This window comes from Amblyraja radiata, chromosome 10 (genome assembly GCF_010909765.2).
Source record: "Amblyraja radiata isolate CabotCenter1 chromosome 10, sAmbRad1.1.pri, whole genome shotgun sequence".
Lineage (NCBI taxonomy): Eukaryota > Metazoa > Chordata > Chondrichthyes > Rajiformes > Rajidae > Amblyraja > Amblyraja radiata.
In genome coordinates, this window is record NC_045965.1 from 22963565 (window position 1) to 22982302 (window position 18738).

At 39.5% G+C, this 18738-nt stretch overlaps 1 protein-coding gene across 6 annotated transcripts in view; it reads right to left on the reverse strand.

Moving 5' to 3' along the window:
- cep350 (centrosomal protein 350) overlaps positions 1-18738 on the reverse strand; it is a 120227-nt gene that overhangs the window by 22827 nt on the left and 78662 nt on the right. For 5 of the 6 annotated variants that reach the window (XM_033028348.1, XM_033028347.1, XM_033028346.1 and 2 more), the window contains exons 27-29: positions 16235-16410; positions 7520-7642; positions 904-1100 (exon numbers count right to left, since the gene is read on the reverse strand). In XM_033028348.1, coding sequence (XP_032884239.1) covers positions 904-1100; positions 7520-7642; positions 16235-16410 — 496 coding nt within the window. The remainder of the gene's footprint in view (positions 1-903; positions 1101-7519; positions 7643-16234; positions 16411-18738) is intronic. The other variant, XM_033028351.1, reaches the window with a different exon arrangement.

Consider the following 18738-nt stretch of genomic DNA (forward strand, 5'->3'; position numbering starts at 1 on the left):
AAAAGGCCTGTTTGGTGGAGTGCTGCAGATATAGTTGTCCTTCTGGAAGGTTATCCCATCTCCACAGGGGAACTCTGGAGCTCTATCAGAGTGACCATCGGGTTCTTGGTCACCTCGCTGACCAAGGCCCTTCTCCCCCGATTGCTCAGTTTGGCCGGGCGGTCAGCTCTATGAAGAGTCCTGGTGGTTCCAAAGTTCTTCTATTTAAGAATGACGGAGGCCACTGTGCTCTTCAGTACCTGCAATGCTGCTGAAATTGTTTTATACCCTCCCCAGATCTGTGTTTTGACACAATCCTGTCTCGGAGGTCTATGGACAATTCCTTCGTCTTCATGGGTTGGTTTTTGCTCTGACATGCACTATCAACTATGGGACCTTATATAGACAGGTGTGTGCCTTTCCATATCATATACAATCAATTTAATTTACCACTGGTGGACTCCAATCAAAATGTAGAAATATCTCAAGAATAATCAATGGAAACAGGATGAACCAAAGCTAAGCTCATAGCAAAGGGTCTGAATACTTATGTGAATGTGATATTTCAGTTATTTATTTTTAATTACTTTGCAAAAATTTCTAAACACCTCTTTTCGCTTCTTCATTCTGGGGTATTGTTTGCAGATTGATGATAAAAAAAAAAGGATTTAATCCATTCTAAAATAAGGCTGTAACGTAACAAAATGTGGAAAAAGTAAAGGGGTCTGAGTGTATTTGTGTTACAATGCTTAGATGGTGATTTATGTTTGGGTAATGAGATACGATTTAATCCAAGAATGTAGTTACTCAAGTACAAGATCTCCTGTACTGTTTTAATAAATAGCGTGCCCCCTACGGAAATAATACTAATCAGTTGGTGACAACTCCTACTGAGGAAACAAATAATGAGAGTCCTACATTTACCTTTAGACCCTGGACTTCTTTCATTTGCTTCTCTCTTTGTAGCCTTTGGTTTAAGCTCCTTGTTCCACGCAGCCAAGGCCAGCTTTTCCATCCGCCGGATTTCAGCTTCCTCGGCATCAAGCCTTCTTTTCCACTCAAGCAGCTCCTCTGCATGCCGCCGCCGATGCATCAGTTTTTGCTCTCGCTTGGTAAGGAATCTGGTGGAAATATCAGTCATATAGGGGAAAGAGAAAGAGCAAGAACAGGAGAAAGTCAGCAATCTACCAGGATTTATTTGTGCTATTGTCTTAACCCAGACCTTAGTTATTAAATTCTTGCATTTTTGACGGCATCATGTTTGAGTTATAGTTTAACTATCCATAACTTTCATGATATAATTCACATCATTTGATATTATAGCAGTACTTCCGGTGCTAGATGTAAAAGGTTAAGCCTAATCAATAACTCTAAAGGGAGTTTACTTACTTGCTGATGCCACTGAAAACTGGCAGATTCTATCATTGTACAGCACCATCTTTAGGAAAACCTCCCAGACAGTATCATAGTTGCTTAATTTAGCCTCAGTTGTGATCTTAATTCAGGCATGTGGTTGTAACTGGGATCTTGAAGAACCCACGTATCTCTCGTTCCCCTTTCCCCAGAATCTCAGTCTGAAGAAACGTCTCGACCTGAAATGTCATCTATTCCTTTTCCCAAGACATGCTGCCTGACCCGCTGAGTCACCTCAGCCTTTTGTGTCCATCCACCAAAAGACAGCATTGCCAGAAGTGTCGAAGAGACATCAGCATTTTCCTATCATTTAGCTATCACCTTTAATACTTGGATGATTCATGAAGTAGATAAAATCATACTTTGTTATTAATTCATTTTATCACAATTGTAGAGCTCTTTCTCTCTCCCCTCTTTCTCCCCCCACCCCCCCCCCCCCCCACACACACACACCACCACCACCCACAAACCAAATGGCCTTTTGGGAAATGAAAATAGATCAGAAAAATATCAATACGAAAGAAAGATATATTCTGGGCATTAGCAAAGTTTCTGGATTTTGGAAATTTCATGAGCTATTTATCTCAATACGGCTTGTTAAAAAACTAGAGAATAAACATTTACAAAGTTTTCCACAACTGTAGTTTTTGCATATGATGTGGATACAACAGGAAGAGGTTGTGGTTTTGAAGGGAGTTTCCAGGATCTGACAATTGTTGGGTAGATGATGGTGTTGATAAATGCGTAGTTCTGACCTGATGAGAAGATTTGAGGCGAGGATACTTGACCGCAATAGTAGAGACTGATTTATAAGGTGAGTGTACTGCCTTGAACTATTTCAAAATACAACGTTAATTAGTTGTGTTTTTCAATAGTAAAATATAGCCTTTTGATAATAATAATAATTCTTCAGCAAAATCCAGTTAATTCATGGATTATCCACATTAGGGCAATTTATTGAATCAGATTATTAAACTGGTTACACATTTAAATTCTCATTCACTCAATGCAAAGTGAACACAACTTAGAATCAATTTTCTGGGGTTAAGAACAGCTTTTCTGCCATTTGTTCATAGCAACTCTATTCAAGGTTCAAATATGCCTCTTCATGAAACCAGCGCTTTCTCTAAAAATGTCTACAATGGATTCTTCAAACTGTGCCTTCACATTACTCTCTCTTTACAATCTATTTTTAGTTAACTGTGGATTGATCAAAATCCCAGTCATCATCCTTGGTTTGGAGTGCTTTTGACTCATTTCATCATTTATGCCATTCACCCTTGGTGCTTTCACAGAATTTGAAGGATATTGGCATCAAGAGTTTTTTTTAGGAGATATTACCAGTGGGGAAGTCGCAGCTTTGGTGTCATGATCACTAGTTAAGGCAAATGTTATCAAGAGTAATATTTCTACCAACAATTAATTCTTCAGAATTGATTTGAAGATCCTACATTGTACAGTGGAAGTATGGCCCTAAATTTTGTTCACTCATCAATCATAGGTTCTTTGAAAGGAACATTCAGTCTGAAAAACTTTCATATAGCTCATCATGTTTAGTAGCAAATCACTACATTGTCTACATGTTTGGTTGAAAGAGATGCTTTCCATACAAAACAAAAGTAGCTTGACACAAAGAAACCCAATGATAATCTTAATCAATGACACAATAAAGCACAAATGTTATCTCAAGACAAGATAGATAAAGATTTCTGGAACCTCCCTAAAATATTCAGCATATTGCATTTACAGCAAGAAGCAATCTAGTTAACAATTTAACTTTATACATGAGACGCAAGCTTTATGATTCTTCAGTCCGAGATGAACAGAGTTACCCATTATGTGTAGGAAGGAACTGCATACGCTGGTTTAAACCAAAGATAGACACAAAAAGCTAGAGTAACTCAGCGGGACAGGCAGCATCTCTGGAGAGAAGGAATGGGTGACGTTTCGGGTTGAGACTATTCTACAGGTTTCCAAATAGACAGCAGGAGATAGAGGAACAAATGTGTAGATTATGGAAAGATGTAAAGGTAACAAGGCTATCAAAGTAGGTGAATAACTTCCCTATATTGACCGGGACATCCTCAGTGCAAGAGGCCTGGACGTATCAGAATTTGTTGGGTGTATCTAAGGAGGCTTTTTGAAATAGATGTGGATAGTCATAATGAAAGAGGGACCTATAGGACCTTGTGTTGAGAAACAAGCCTGGCCAGGTGACATGTTTCAGGTGAGAATCATTTTGAGAACAATGATCTTACTGAAGTATACAAACTCACAAAGGGGTGGACAAAGAGAACGCTCACAGTCTTTTCCTTTCAGATTAGAGGATTCTAAAACTAGAAGGCATAGGTTTAAGACAAGCGATTTAATGACCCTTTTTCACCCAGAGGTTCGTATGTATCTGGAACAAGCTGCCAGAGTAAACAATAGAAGCAAATACAATTATGACTTCCAAAAGACATTTGGGCAGATACATAAATAGAAAGGGTTTAGAGGGATATGGACCACATGCACACAAATGGGAGTAGCCCAGAATGCAAACTTGGTCGGCATGGACAAGTTGGCTGCAGGGACTGTTTCCATACTGGAAAGCTCTCTGACTCTGCAGCTCTAGTTTTAAGTCTGGACTTTGGGAGAGAGTAGTAAATTGGGGTAGAGCAAAATTGCAACATTCTTAGGCAGGAAATAAGGGAGAATAAACTGGCAGCAGCTATTATTGGTCAGTCCACATGTGATATGTAGGAATCGTTTAAAGACCAGTTGGTCAGAGTTCAGGGCCAGCATGTTGCAATAAGGAGGGGGACAAGGATGACAAGGTAAGAAAACTTTGGATGCCAAGAGACGTAAATTTGGCAAGAAAACAAGAATCAAGAAAGCACATGAAAAGGTTTAGGAAGATGAAATCAGACTGGCACTTTGAGGAATATAGAGAAAACAGGAGAGAACTTAAACAGGGAATCAGGTGGGCCAGAAGGGGCCATAAAGTTTTATTGGCATATCAGATTAAAGAGAATCCCAAGGATTTTTACATATTCATTGGAAACAAGGGGACAGAGGTTGTAGGCGAGATGGTAAACAAGTACTTTGCATCTATATCCACCAAGGTTAAGGGCATGGAGGAAAGCTAGATCAGTGTGGAGAATACTAGTATGCAAGGTCAGTTCAAGATCAAGGTGGTGGTGTTGGAACTCCTGAAGGGCACAAAAGTGGATAAATCCCCAGTACCTGATGGGGTCCATGCTGGGTTATTGAGTGAACCAAGAGAGGAGATCGCTGCGGCCCTGGCAAGATCTTGGTACATTCTCTAGCCACAAGTGAGTTCCTAGGGGAGTGAAGAGTAGCCAATGTTGTCCCTTTGATTAAGAAGATAAATAAGATTCCAGGAAATTCTAGGCTGGATGAGCCTCAATTCAGTGCTAAAAAAACAAATAAACTAATCAGTGATATGGAAGCTATTGGGAGAGAATTCTTGGGGATAACATTTACTTGCATTTGGAAAATAATTGGCAAAGGATGGATGGCATGGCTTTATCCTACAAGTTTTGTGAAGTTACAAAGGTATAATTTGCCCAGCTTGTTTTTCTTTTTTTTCCTCTCTGGAAATGCTAATACAGGTCCTATTCTGCATTTTTCAATTTCCACTTCCTTTTGTCTGTTCTCGCTCTCTAATTGCTCTAATCAAGTCAAGTTTATTTGTCACATACACATACGAGATGTGCAGTGAAATGAAAGTGGCAATGCTCGCGGACTTTTGTGCAAAAGACAAACAACCAAACAACCAAACAAACTATAAACACAATCATAACACACATATTCTTTTACATAATAAATAATGGAAGGAAAAACATTCAGTAGAGTTAGTCCCTGGTGAGATAGGCGTTTACAGTCCGAATGGCTTCTGGGAATCAGTCTGGCACACTGATTTAATTGGCCAGACAACCTGCTTACTGCTTATCCTAAAGATCCTATAGCAAACAAGATAGACCACTGCTTCTAAATGCAATGGGCTGACGTGTAGTACGCAACATGGGCCTTTTTTTCATTCATTTCAGTAACCCGACCCGACTCACAGTGTAATCAACGTTGCGGGGGAACTGTTTGTGTTAATAAATTATAATTCTGAAAATGAGGAGAAGATTTTTCCCAAATAACTTTTATTTTTACGAGGATGTTTCCGTAACCGGCTTCCGTCTCCGCACTAGAATCCTGTGGGATCTTTGGTGCGGAGTCGGAAGCCGGTTACGGAAATGGGGCCGAAAATTACCCATGAATCTGCCCATGACCGTACCACGTCTTTTTCGTCGAATGATCTATCTTGCTTGCTATAGGATCTTTGGCTTATCTCATGATCACCCAAGTTTCACCATATCAGATATACCTCCTCTCCTACCTTCATTGCAGCTTTACAAACTTTATTGGTCTCCCTTTCAGTTCTGATGAAGGATTGCTGAACTGAAGTGTTAATTCAGTTTCTCTTCCCAGAGATGCAGCATGACCTGCTGAGTATTTACCTAATTTTTCTGTTTTTAATGGTGGTATTTTATTACTAAAGCTAAAAATAGGTTAAGCATGATAGTCGAAAATGTTGAAATAATTAAATACAATATCTGGCTTGTCTTAACGTCAACTTGTAATTGCAATTAAGAGTCGATATAAATGGTTTGTGTTAATCTTAATCCAAGTTTTAAACTTCAGGCCAAATTTCTAATTGTTTATAACAGTTCACAGGATTGAAAACTCAAATTCACAGGAACTTGTGTGTCAGCAGCTGTGCAAGAATAAAATTGAATGTCTTCAGATGGCAAAACAAATTTATTTACACTGTTTATGGCCCTTTGATTATAGGTGGCTGTTCTTCTCACAAATGGCCGGTGAGGTCCCTCAATGTACTCCCTTTCCAAACAATTGGACGAGTTAAATTTTATATCTTCAATTCTATCCATGAAATATCATTCTAAATTCTGATAAAGATTTAAGAGCTATTAGCGCCTTTAATTGAAGGTATTTAAGCAAAACTCATGTCATGCATGCTATAGATTTTTAAGGGCTCTCAGATTATACTACGACAAGGACTTTTCAATAAATTATCCAAAATCTAATGTTCACACTGGTCCAAACTTTGCAGTTGCAATGAGGATAATAAGGGTTAGCGCTAGTGATTTCCTACTCCTTCAATGTACCTATTGGATTGTCTTATGTGATTTGTAAACTGATGAGCTAGTCTCGATCCCTTTTGTTGCACAAGGTCAAATTGATTTTTTTAATGTTGTAAATATTGCTTACCCATATCTTTAATTAAAATTTACTTTTACCTTTGTTAAATACATTCCATTTAGTTGAATATTTCGGAACCATGAATTTTATTTATGAAACTGATATTTCAGATTTTACCTTAAAACCATGTGCATGAGACAAAAGTGTATTCTGCTTTCTGCAAAGCAAGACAAGAATGATAAATTCTGCTTATTATCGCCTAATTTGTTGTTTGTGAGAATTCTTCAATGTGACAAGATGCTCCAGCAATTTGATGACATCACTGATACTGAATGGTCAGAAGCCACCAAATTATGCTCGATAACAAATACAGGTGGCAAAATGGATGTTCCCACCATAGAGGTTGTTAGTATGTTGTGGACATCTTACTCTTCCACATCCCACTTCAAATGCCAGTAAAGGGTCTAATTGTTTTGCCACTGACCACAAAACTCAAACCAAAGAAAACAGAAATATGAAGTGCTCTTCAAAAGCACATATGAAGGCACACTATCATGCGTATTTAGGTTTATAACACATGTAGGCAGCTTAAAAACAAATTAAATTAGCTCTGTATTAGTCTTATTACCTATGGTCTTTTATAAAGTTTCAAATAATTCAATCCCTCAGTAAAATTGCTCTGTTGGCATTAGTAGTTCATTAGTGGCTGTTAGTGTAACCTTGATCCCTCTTCAACATGTACATTTCAATACATCTTTAAAGTCTGCTGATTATTCTCAAATAGAAGCCTCAAATCGACATGGATGAACATCTCAGCACAAATCTCTACACTCCTCCTCCCACCACCCCACCCCACGTGCATTAGATGGAAGGCGGCATGCTTGACCAGCAAGAAGCAGAGATTGCACAGTACCTGACCAGCTGGTTGTAGATGTACAGCTGGAATTTGGGATGCAGATTGGGAAAACAGACACTGAGAGAGGCCCAGTGGTGAGACGTAAAGACAGAGAAGAAGTAGTGGACAGGAGAGCAGTGTCTAAAGCAAAGGAGGCAAAAAAGGAAAATAAAGAGACAACAGCTGAGTATTTCTCCCAAATACTTCCTTTAGATCTATAAAGTTAACCTTTCAATGTGAGCAGAAACACCACTAACAGCATAAAACCATTTGGCATCCAAATTCTTTCCATCTGTCTCACCCCAATCTGATTCCTGCATGGAAAAAATCTGACCAGATACCAGTATTCTCCTCTTCCACCCCACCTACCAAACTGGTATCAGTTCCAATCTCTCTTTTCCTTGGTGGTGTAGAATGGCGTGTGGAAGCGAATCACACCAAAGACCAGAGCGGTCAACAAAAAGGACAGCAATAGTCTGCAAACTAATATTGATAAGACTTTAAATATCAGTCATCTCTGGCATCTAATCAACAGTTATAGTGATAAATATTTCTCAATGCTTAAAGGTTGAACTATCTGCATATTGACACACAATCTTGGCACTGAGTGAAACAAAGTAAAGAAATTGTAATGCCCTAACTCATTTAACTGAATATCTCTAATACACTTTAATCAAATGATTCTACTTGAGTAAGAAAAACACTTTCTCAGGAAAAACCTATTCCCAGCTATCCATCACTGAATTTTAGCAAAGGTGAAACTGACTCTCTTTGCCGTGATTCTATCAATATTCCTTGCAGTGAAAAGAAAAGAACCTATAACAAATTAAAGATGACAGAATGAAATGGATGCATCCGAGTTACATTACAAAGTTGAAATATGATATGGCCAAAGCAGATTATGCAAAGCTTCGTTATAATAGACTTCCCTACCATGTAAATTATCATTAAGACAATGAAGTATGACCACACCCTGTTGAACATGCATTTGAAAAAATGCCTCACACAATATTTTTACATTGAAAGGGTGGCAATTTGGCAGAACACCAAAGTGAACCAATACTCGATTCCTCATTCCTTAATGTGTGGAGTCGACAAGTATTTTCCAAATCTTCTATGGGTCAACTAGCAAGGAAATGTAGGTCTAAACACAGGACTATGGTGAAATGTACCTCTGATGAAAAACATTGACTTCAAACACCGTGAAGCATATATCATTGAAACTTTACTAAAAGGCCATTTAGAACTATTATAGAACCAATGCTAAAAAAGCAAAGAATTGGCTCCCTTGTTTCTCTCATGTGTGCCATAAAAGAGAGGGCTTCTCATTTCACCATTTAGACTGCAAGGTAAGGTACGGTTCAGAGGGATCCGCTTCCTTACCAGCTCCTTGGTGTTCTCGGGCACAGTGGTCCTGGTGAGGTCCTTTTGTCCAGACTTGGAGAATCTAACTCTGAGGTGCCATCCCTACTACCTGCCACAGGAATTCCTGACGGTATAAATCCCAACCCATGTTTATACCAAGCTTCCACTGGATGGACTGCACACTACCAGTAGCCTTGAAACAAAGTACCTGAGACCTTGATCATACTACCAGCGACTTCAATAGGCCAACCTTAAGAATCTGCTACCTACATACTATCAAGCACATCTCCTGTCTCACCAGAGGCTGAAAAACTCGACCATTGGCATATGATCAAAGATGTCTACAACGCTCCATTCCTGGACTGCATTTAGGAGAATCTGACCACCTGGTTGTGCTTCTACTCCCTGCTTATAAGAACAAACTGAAGTGAGAGGATCCAGTTCAGAAAGTCATGCAGTGCTGGTCTGAAGAAACAGATGAGATCCTTCGTGACCGCTTTGTGTCGGTGGAATGGTCCATTTGCAAGGACTCCATGGCCAACCTAAGTGAGTATGCCACTCCTGTCACAGACGTCAACAGTAAATGTGCAATGGGAATGTGCCAAAGACAATCATACAAGTTTTGTCAACCAGAAACAAGGATGAACTGTGAAGTTCACTCCCACATGAACATCCCCCCTGATGTTGAAGTCTGCCACATTCAAGCCAACTGATTCATAGCTGTACAAGAAATCTATGGCCTTTGCAAAGCCATCAAGGATATCAAGATCAATTCCAATCAAGCTAGAGTTTCAGGATAACCATAGACACCTTTCAATTGTGGCAAGGCTTGCATGCTATTATGGGCTAAAAAGTGGTCAGGCAATATCACAGGTAAAATTGTGTCCCTCCCTGATAAGCTCAATACATTCTATATTCACATTGAACAGAAGATCAGTGAACTGAGGTCACCCGTCACAACAGCCTCAGATGCACCTGCACCCACGGTCACTATGACGGATGTCAAATAGGCATTCATGAGACTGAACCCAACTTGCTGAGATGGAATCCCCGGTCACATTCTCAGAATCTATGCAGACCACTGGCAGGAGTATTCGTGGACATCTTTAACCTCCCTCTAATCTATTCCGAGTTTCCCACCTGCCTTATGACGACCACTATCATCCCAGTGCCAAGGAAAAGCAAGGTAGCTCTGACGTCCACTGTCATCAAGTGCTTCGAGGGGCAGGTCAGGCACACATTAACTCCAGCCTCCACACACTCGAGCCACCATAGTTCGCCAACCGTTGCAACGGGACCACGACAGACACCATCTCCCTGGTTCTACACATCGCTGGAACATCTTGATAGCGTTCACCTATTTATTAACTGCAACTCCTTCAACATCATAATCCCTATGTGCAGCTAAATTTCAGCTCCATTTACAAGTTTATCGATAATCCCACCAGATCATGAAAAATGATGGGACAGAGGATAGGAAGAAGATAGGGAGTTCAGTAACATGGTGTCAAGACAACAACCTCTCCTTCAATGTCAGTAAGACGAAGGAGCTAGTTATTGACTTCAAGAAAAAGAGATCAGCAATGGGCTCAGTCAGCAATGGTGCCAAAGTGGAGATGGTTGAGATTCAAAGCTTACTTGTAAACTTCTTGAACAATTTGGCCTGGGCCAACCACTTTGAAGTTATGATCAAGAAACCCCCTCCCCCCACATCCCCCCAGCCACAAATCAATTCTATTTACACTTTGCGCAGGCTCGGGAAAGTAGACAGTGTAATCAAGGACCATTTGCACTCCGATCATTTTCCTCTCTCCTGTCGGGCAGAAGATATAAAAGCTTGAAACACCTACCATCATATTCAGGAATAGCTTCTCCCCCATTGTTTTGAGACTTCTGAACGGTCCTTCCTTAAGCCAGGGAGGAAGTCCTAACCTATCTCATTGTAACCCTTGAACTTCTGTGCCCTGTTAAAATCTCTACTCTCTTGTCTGAAACGATATCGTTGTAACAGTATATTCTGAACTCTGGTATTTTTCTCTATGCACCACCTGTTGTACTTCAGATTCAGATTCAGATTATTTACGTGCATACAGTCATAGTAGTGCAATTATTTTTTTCCTGGTGGAAGGAGTGGGGGTGGGGGGGGGGTGATTGCCAATCACCGAGGTACAGTGTTGAGTAATGTAACAGTCGCAGGGAAGAAACTGTTCCTGGCTTGACTGTGGCTTGATTATACTCAAGTATACTATGGTTTGACTGGATAGAATGCAAACTAAGTTTTTCACTGTGTCTCAGTACATGCAACAGTCTTAAACCAATACCAATGGAACTACATGCTGCTTTGATTTGGAAACATTATCACTGTTCCTTCATGAAACTGGGTCTAAATCCTGAAACACAAACAGAAGGTCTCAGTGGTTAATAGATGGTTTAATACCATCTCCTCCAGGAGAATTAGGTGGGCAATACATACTGGGTTTTTTCCAGTCATATCCATATCATAAAAAGGTGAACAGAATAGAACAGGTTGTGAAAGGGAGAGGGCTTTCACAATCATCTACATGCAGACCACTTCAAACAAGAGATCAATAACTACAGAAGTAATATCACATGAGAAATCACAATATGAATCAGCTGAAGCATTTTGACTAGAGGATTTATATTGTTTACTGAAAATAATGGATAATTATAATGTTTTTTTTTGAAGTGCATCTACATTGATTAGTAGGCATAACAAACGATGAAAATCTTATATTTGCAAATTGAGGTACTGTTTTCAAAAGTCTTACAATCATTCTCCCAAATCTCAGGCTTACTGTGTTTTTGGTAAATTTGTAAGATTTTCCTTAGATTTAATACTATCTTTAATTTCTACAATCATCTATGACTGGACCACTTTATCCATTATATCTCTGTACCTTAAAAGTATGTATTTTCTTACAAATGTTGATAATAAAGCACAGAAGATCCCAGCTAGCAAAAAAAGGCAAGTTATGCTGAACCTCTGCAAGACATTGTCTAGATTCTTACATTCGTACAGAAGATATTTATTGGATGACACCCAGCCATGATAGCCATGTTCAAAATCATGAATGATTAATAAAATATGAGATTCAGTAATTGAAGAATATTCAAGCAAAGCTGCTTCCAAAGGGACAGAAGAGAAACAATATTACAACTCCCATTAGCTGTTGTTGGTTAAGAGTGCACTGCGCTTAACAAAATAGCTGGTCAAAGTGTAGGCTAGGAAAAACAAAGGTTTGCTGCAATTTGGGAAGGGATAGCAACAACATTTAATGCCACGGTTCATTAAAATTGTCAATTATAACAGCCACTCAAATTCTTTCTTGGACACAAGGGTTCATGGGACCCAAGATTATGGCCCATATGGTGTCAATGTCCTAATGTATTAATTATAGCTACAGAATGACACTACAGCCTACATTTCCTCCCTCTTGCCTTCTGCAAAGAGATTTTCTCACAGTAACTGGACGTAGTTCCAACTTCACATTCACATTTAATGACACTGCTGTTGTTGGATGAATAAGTCAAAGTTATAGGAGAGAGATCAATCATCCGATTGAATTATTCCAGAACAGCAACCTTGCTGTCAACATCAGTAAGACCAAGGAGCTGATTCTTGACTTTAGAAGAGGAAGGCCGAGGATCTACAAACCGATCCTCATCGACAGGTCCATGGTGAAAGAGTCAACAACTTCAAGTTCCTGGCCAGACATATTTCTGAAGATCTGTCATGGGCCCAGATCATTGATGCCCATCAACACCTATATTTCCTTAGAAGATTGAGGAGATCTGGAATGTCAACAAATACTCAAACTTCTACAGGTGTACAGTAGAGAGAATATTGGCTGGTTGCATCATGGTCTGGTTCGGCTACGCAGATGCTCAGAAACGGAGATTACAAAAAAATGGTGGACACTAATGGTCCTGGTTGCACTCGGGATTTCAAGCTTTTGTTTTATTCTGCACTAATACTGGAGTTTGTTATTTATTGAACTTTTTGTATTTCTTTATGCTATCTATTGAATATTGTGTTTACAGACACGTTATGCTGATGCAAGTAAGAATTTAATTGTTCCGTTTTGGTACATATGACGTTTAAACTCTTGACTGTATAATTTTTTTCCAGATGTTTCTAAGAAACATACAACCTCATAACTAGAATGACGAAGATAGCAGGCAAATTGGACAAGACTTATCTCCAAATCCTGTTCTAAGTCATCACAGATTCTGACTTGGAAATATGACTACTTCTGCATCACTACTAGTCAAAATTCTGAAATATGCCATAAAATACTCATCCTTTAGACTGTAGAAGTTCAAGATCGATTATACTCACAAATTTAAGCATGACTACTGGCCTTATCAGAAACTGTCCCATTTTGTAAACCAATAAAAAATTACCAGTTAAAACCTGCATATCTCTATAGCACACTCCTTTGTATTTTGTATAAAAACCCCAACATTTTGGAATGAAATCTTTGACATCTTTACAAAATTATTAAAAATACAACTGAAACCGAACGCAGAATTAATTATTTTTGGAACAATGGAAGCCAGCTGGGAGCTGACTTCGTTCCAAAAGACCTTTCTTAATTACGGCTTAATAACGGCAAAAAAACGTATACTTAAATTTTGGAAAAACGCTCCCACACCAACGATAAAAATGTGGATTTCAAATATGTCCGAAATGTTACACCTGGAAGACATGAGATTCCTCCTAGCAGGCAAAGCAGACCATTTCCAAAAGATTTGGTCTCCATTTATCGACTTATTACAAGTATAGGGTGCAACATAACTTTGAAAATAAACGGTTTCAGGACCTGGTGTGCAAAGATACGAAGTAGGTATATCCCTTTTATCTTATTTTACTTTCTTATATCTTTTGTTCTCTATTTTTCTCTATTCTTTTCTTTTTCTTTGATTCTTTAAAAAAAAAATTGTAATCTCTTATTCAGGTTTTACGTTTCTACGGGTCTCTCTCGATCCCTCTTAAAAACCTGCATATCTGTGGTTTTGATGGCTACTCGACATTTTAAAGGGTCGATCATTATTTCTACTCATGTCCAACAGACTTCAAATGGAAAGGGGTGGGAGGAAGGAGCAGCGCTGCAAACTAATTTAACTTGTGAAGTGCAACCATCGTTTACTAAATCGCATTCTGTACTTTCCTTTGCTTCTTCTAAGACAACGATCATGTTATTGACAATACATGAACTTCAATGAACCCTTTGTTCAACGAATCAGATATATCTTCCACAGATTCCGTAAATCCAACTCATTTGTATCATTGTACAGAATCAATTTATTATTTTTCTTTTGTAACAGATGACCATCACTGCAGTATGAGGAAGTATGTCTTGCTGAGCAAGGGCTGCCAGCTTTGAATCAAGCCAGAATTGGAGCAAAAAAAAAAAATGATACCTAGGTATCGATTATGAAAGGTACAATTAGGACAAATAAAAGGTTAACACAAAACGCTGGTAACTCAGCAGGACAGGCAGCATCTCTGGAGAGAAGGAATGGTGATGTTTCGGGTCCCGACCCGAAACGTCTCCCATTCCTGCACTCAAGAGAGTTACTCCAGCATTTTGTTTCAATCCGCTTTATACCAGCATCTGCAGTTCCTTCCTACACAGATAAAAGGTAAGCTGCAGGAAGTATATTTTAGGAGAAATCACAGTACCCTCCATAATGTTTGGGACAAAGACCCATCATTTACTTATGATGGGTCTTTGTCCCAAACATTATGAAGGGCACTGTATATGCTGCGTATCAAAAAGAAGATTCGAGAGCACAGCACTATGGCAGCTAAAAACAAAAGAGCTTCATGATAGAGTTATTATAAACAAAGATATTTAATTCGAGAATATTTAGAGTTGAAGGAGGTGCAGAAAAAGCGAAGAAGACTGTAAACAAAAATTGAAAACTTGCTTAATTGCAGTGTCGATGGATGAAAAGGATTTGACAAGAGTTCAATATGGATTCAATAGGATGTCTTCAAGTTTAAGGAGTAGAATAAAGAAGACCACGTCTGGAGTATATTGTAATGTTCAATTTAACGATTATAAAAACAGATAAGAGTTTCAGCAGCAGACAACATGAAGTAAACACGGAGTTCAGTAACACCGTGGAAATGGATATAGGCGGTTTAATGATCCCATTTATTTGTGGCTCATAGCTCAACTCGCAGTCACATTACACTAAAACAGCTGAGAGAGATTAAGCTCTTTTGAAAGGCTCTTCATCCATCACGTGCAATCTGTCTTAATTTATTTCCAAGTTAAGCAATATTATAAATTTTGCAATATTTCAAAACAAAGAATAAACATTGTCTTCATGGTTTAAAACTGTGTAAACTGTGGTACATCTTATATGGCAATAAGATATTTCTAGTAGTATCTACATACTGGCTTTGATTTTTCTACTTTGGCACTCCGTATGCAACTACACCTGAACCTGTTTTATATAAATAAGTTAGAATGGAGTGAATTAGGGTTGCCAGATTTTTCCAGATGTGGTTACTACAGAAGCCTCAAAGCCTTCTTTTTTTTTTCAACTTTTTTTTTTTTAGTATGTTTTTTGTGTTTCTTTGTGTGTCTTGTGTGGGGGGTGATGTGGGGGGGTGAGGGGGAAACCGTTTCGGTCGCCACCTCCATGGAGGCGACTTTTTCCAGGTCGCCCCCCCCCGTGGCCTAACAACGAGGATCGGGCAGCCTTTCCCGGAGGCGCGCCCGGGGCTTCAGCAGCAGGCGCAGCATGGACTCTCGGTATGGAGCGGGCGAGCCCTCACTGGGGCTCGCCGGAGGGGAGCGTTCCGTTTCGCTGGCCCGCGGCGCGGCATCCGCAGCCCGGCATCCGCAGCCCGGGATCCCTCATGGGGGACCCGGGAGAAGAAGGAGCTTCCACCACCGGCCCACGGCCAACTTCCACCGCGGACCCGGTGTGGATTTACCATCACTCCTGGAGGGGAGCTTCGACCGCCGGCTCGGCGGTCTGCGGTGCTTCTGGCTGCGGCGGGGACTTTAAATCTTCGACCGCCGGCCTGCGGCCTACACCAACCTAAAGCCGCGGTCTCCGGTGGGGAAGAGCCGATCCTGGACAGACTCTGGACTCTGGTCCCGACCACGGGTGGAAATGGAGGAGGACCGGCCAAATGTTGTGCCTTCCACCACAGTGATGAATGCTGTGGTGGATGTTTGTGTTAAATTTTTATTGTGTATTGTGTGTTCTTTATCATTGTACCGCTGCTGACAAATTCATTTCACTTGCACTTTATGTGCAATGTGACAAATAAAACTGATTGTATTGTATTGTATTGTAAAACATAAAAGAGTATTGGTTTACTTTTCATCCATGTGACTGCGCATCTTCTTCAGTTTTTGCATGATGCTGCTGGTTTCACTGCCCGAGATAGAAATGGGGGAAGGACTCCGCGTCTCCACATCAGTCTGCAAGGGGCTGGAAGCGCGGTTCGCTTTGGAATCATTCACTTCCTCAACGTGTTCTGTGTTCCGCAGCTCCTAAAGCAAAAACAAAAACAGTTGTTGACACTGAATTTGAGTGCAAGTATGCACCTATATGGTCTATGGGAAAAAAAACCTGATTTAGATTCAGCGGGTTTAGCTTACAGTATATTATGAAAGGTTTAATCCTGTTTAAGTACTTCTTAAGGCACAAAGTGCAACACATGAGAAATTAATTGTGTTGATATACAATATTCAGTTTCTTAGGACAATATTCAGTTTCTTGATTCAGCGCATGAATCAACACTGCACTTTCTTCAGATCCAATATATTTGTCCTAAGAAACTGAATATTGTACAGCTGGTTTAAAGAGTAAAATCAAACGAACAGATGGCATAGAAGAAGATATATTCCCTTAAATTTCTGCGGTAAAGATGATGATTAAATGATTTGAAGGGCAATAAAGTAGCTCTCCTTTGGTGAGAATCGAAAAGTAGCAACTAATAATAAACTGTTCAGGAACGAGGGCAGGCATAATGGAAAGCTAGAACTTGCCACTAACTCACCACCCCCCACTCTATTTCCCACTAAATTTCTAATAAGTCTATGAGTTCAAATGAAATTTTCAAAAGCGATAAAGTCCATGAACACAGAAGACAAAATTAAACGGGTTTTAAATCAAAACTAAAATGTTGGCTAAAGTAGACTGTGCAGGAATTAAGCAAATAAGCAGTAGCATATATTTAAAGAAACATTTGTTTTGTTGAGAAATAGAGAATATGAGGATAATCCATACATCCCAAATAAGATTAATGCAATATGGAAGAACACCTTTCAACAATTGTTAGAGGACTAAAAAATTGGAATATTTATAGAAGCAAGCAAATAATAGCAATAACAATAATAAGGGAGAAAATAAAAGTAAATATGCAAAAAATAAAACAGTACTAGCTTCTAGTACATAAAAAAGAGAAACATGTAAAATAGTAAGATTTGATAGTGAGACTGAGAAATTAATAATAAGGATAAGGGAATGGCAGAGACTCGGAATAAATATTTTATATTTGTTGTCATATTTGGACAAGTTAGAAACAATCCAAGAATAGTAAAAATGACAGGGATAAGGGAAGAATTAACATAATTATCACTGGAGAAAAAGTGCCCGGGAGTGTTATAGAACAGAAGGATCTGGGAATACAGGTGCACTGTTCCTGAAAGTGGTGCATCAGCTGGGCTCATTGGAAATGGTATTGAGTAGAAAAGTTAAGACATCATAAGTAGGAAGGAACTGCAGATGCTGGTTTACACCATAGATAGCCACAGAATGCTGGAGCAACTCAGCGGGACAGGCAGCATCTCTGGAGAGAAGGAATGGGTGACGTTTCAGGTCGAGACCCTTCTCCAGACTGAATGGCAGAGCATCCTAACGGGGGTGTGTGGTCTTCTCCTGCTCTGACCTTTTACATTCTTGGATGTTGCAAATCATTAAAGTAAAATTTTGGGAGTGTCTGGATGGTCACTTAGCAACTATAGACAGAGAACCAGTTGAAATTACAGCAGAATTTAAACTAATGTAGGCAATATCAGATCAAGATTGGAAAATGAAAATGTAAGGCAACAAAAAAGTTTGAGGGTCAAACAGTGCAATGGATAATCCATTACTATATTTTTGACATTCAATATGGGACTATTCTTGGCGGGAAGAACTTGATACAGAACAAATTCAAAATGAGACAATAGCCACTTGTCCTGCAAATTAAATGTAATTTTATACAATTTAGAATAAACTCCATTAAACCCCTGGGTCTAAACAGCACATACTTTCTTTGACACAAATAACAAATGTGGTTTTGCCCATTTAGAAAGCTGCACCCACTATTATGTTTACCTCCATATTATATTACATGTAAATATAACATTTTCAGTAATATTATTGGTTGGGTGGAAATGGCATTGTTCACCATAGATAATATGCAGCTGCTTCTATTCCCCCCCCCCCCTGCATGATAATAGACAATAGACAATAGATGCAGGAGTAGGCCATTCGAGCCAGCATCACCATTCACTGTGATCATGGCTGATCATCCACAATCAGTACCCCATTCCTGCCTTCTCCCCATATCCCTTGACTATGCTATCTTTAAGAGCTCTAGCTAACTCTCTCTTGAAAGCATCAAGAGAATTGGCCTCCACTGCCTTCTGAGGCAGAGAATTCCACAGATTCACAACTATCAGGGTGAAAAAGCTTTTCATCATTGTTCTAAATGGCCCACCCCTTACTCTTAAACCGTGGCCCCTGGTTCTGGACTCCCCCAACATCGGGAACACGTTTCCTGCCTCTAGCGTTTGCAATCCCTTAATAATCTTATGTGTTTAAGAAGGAAC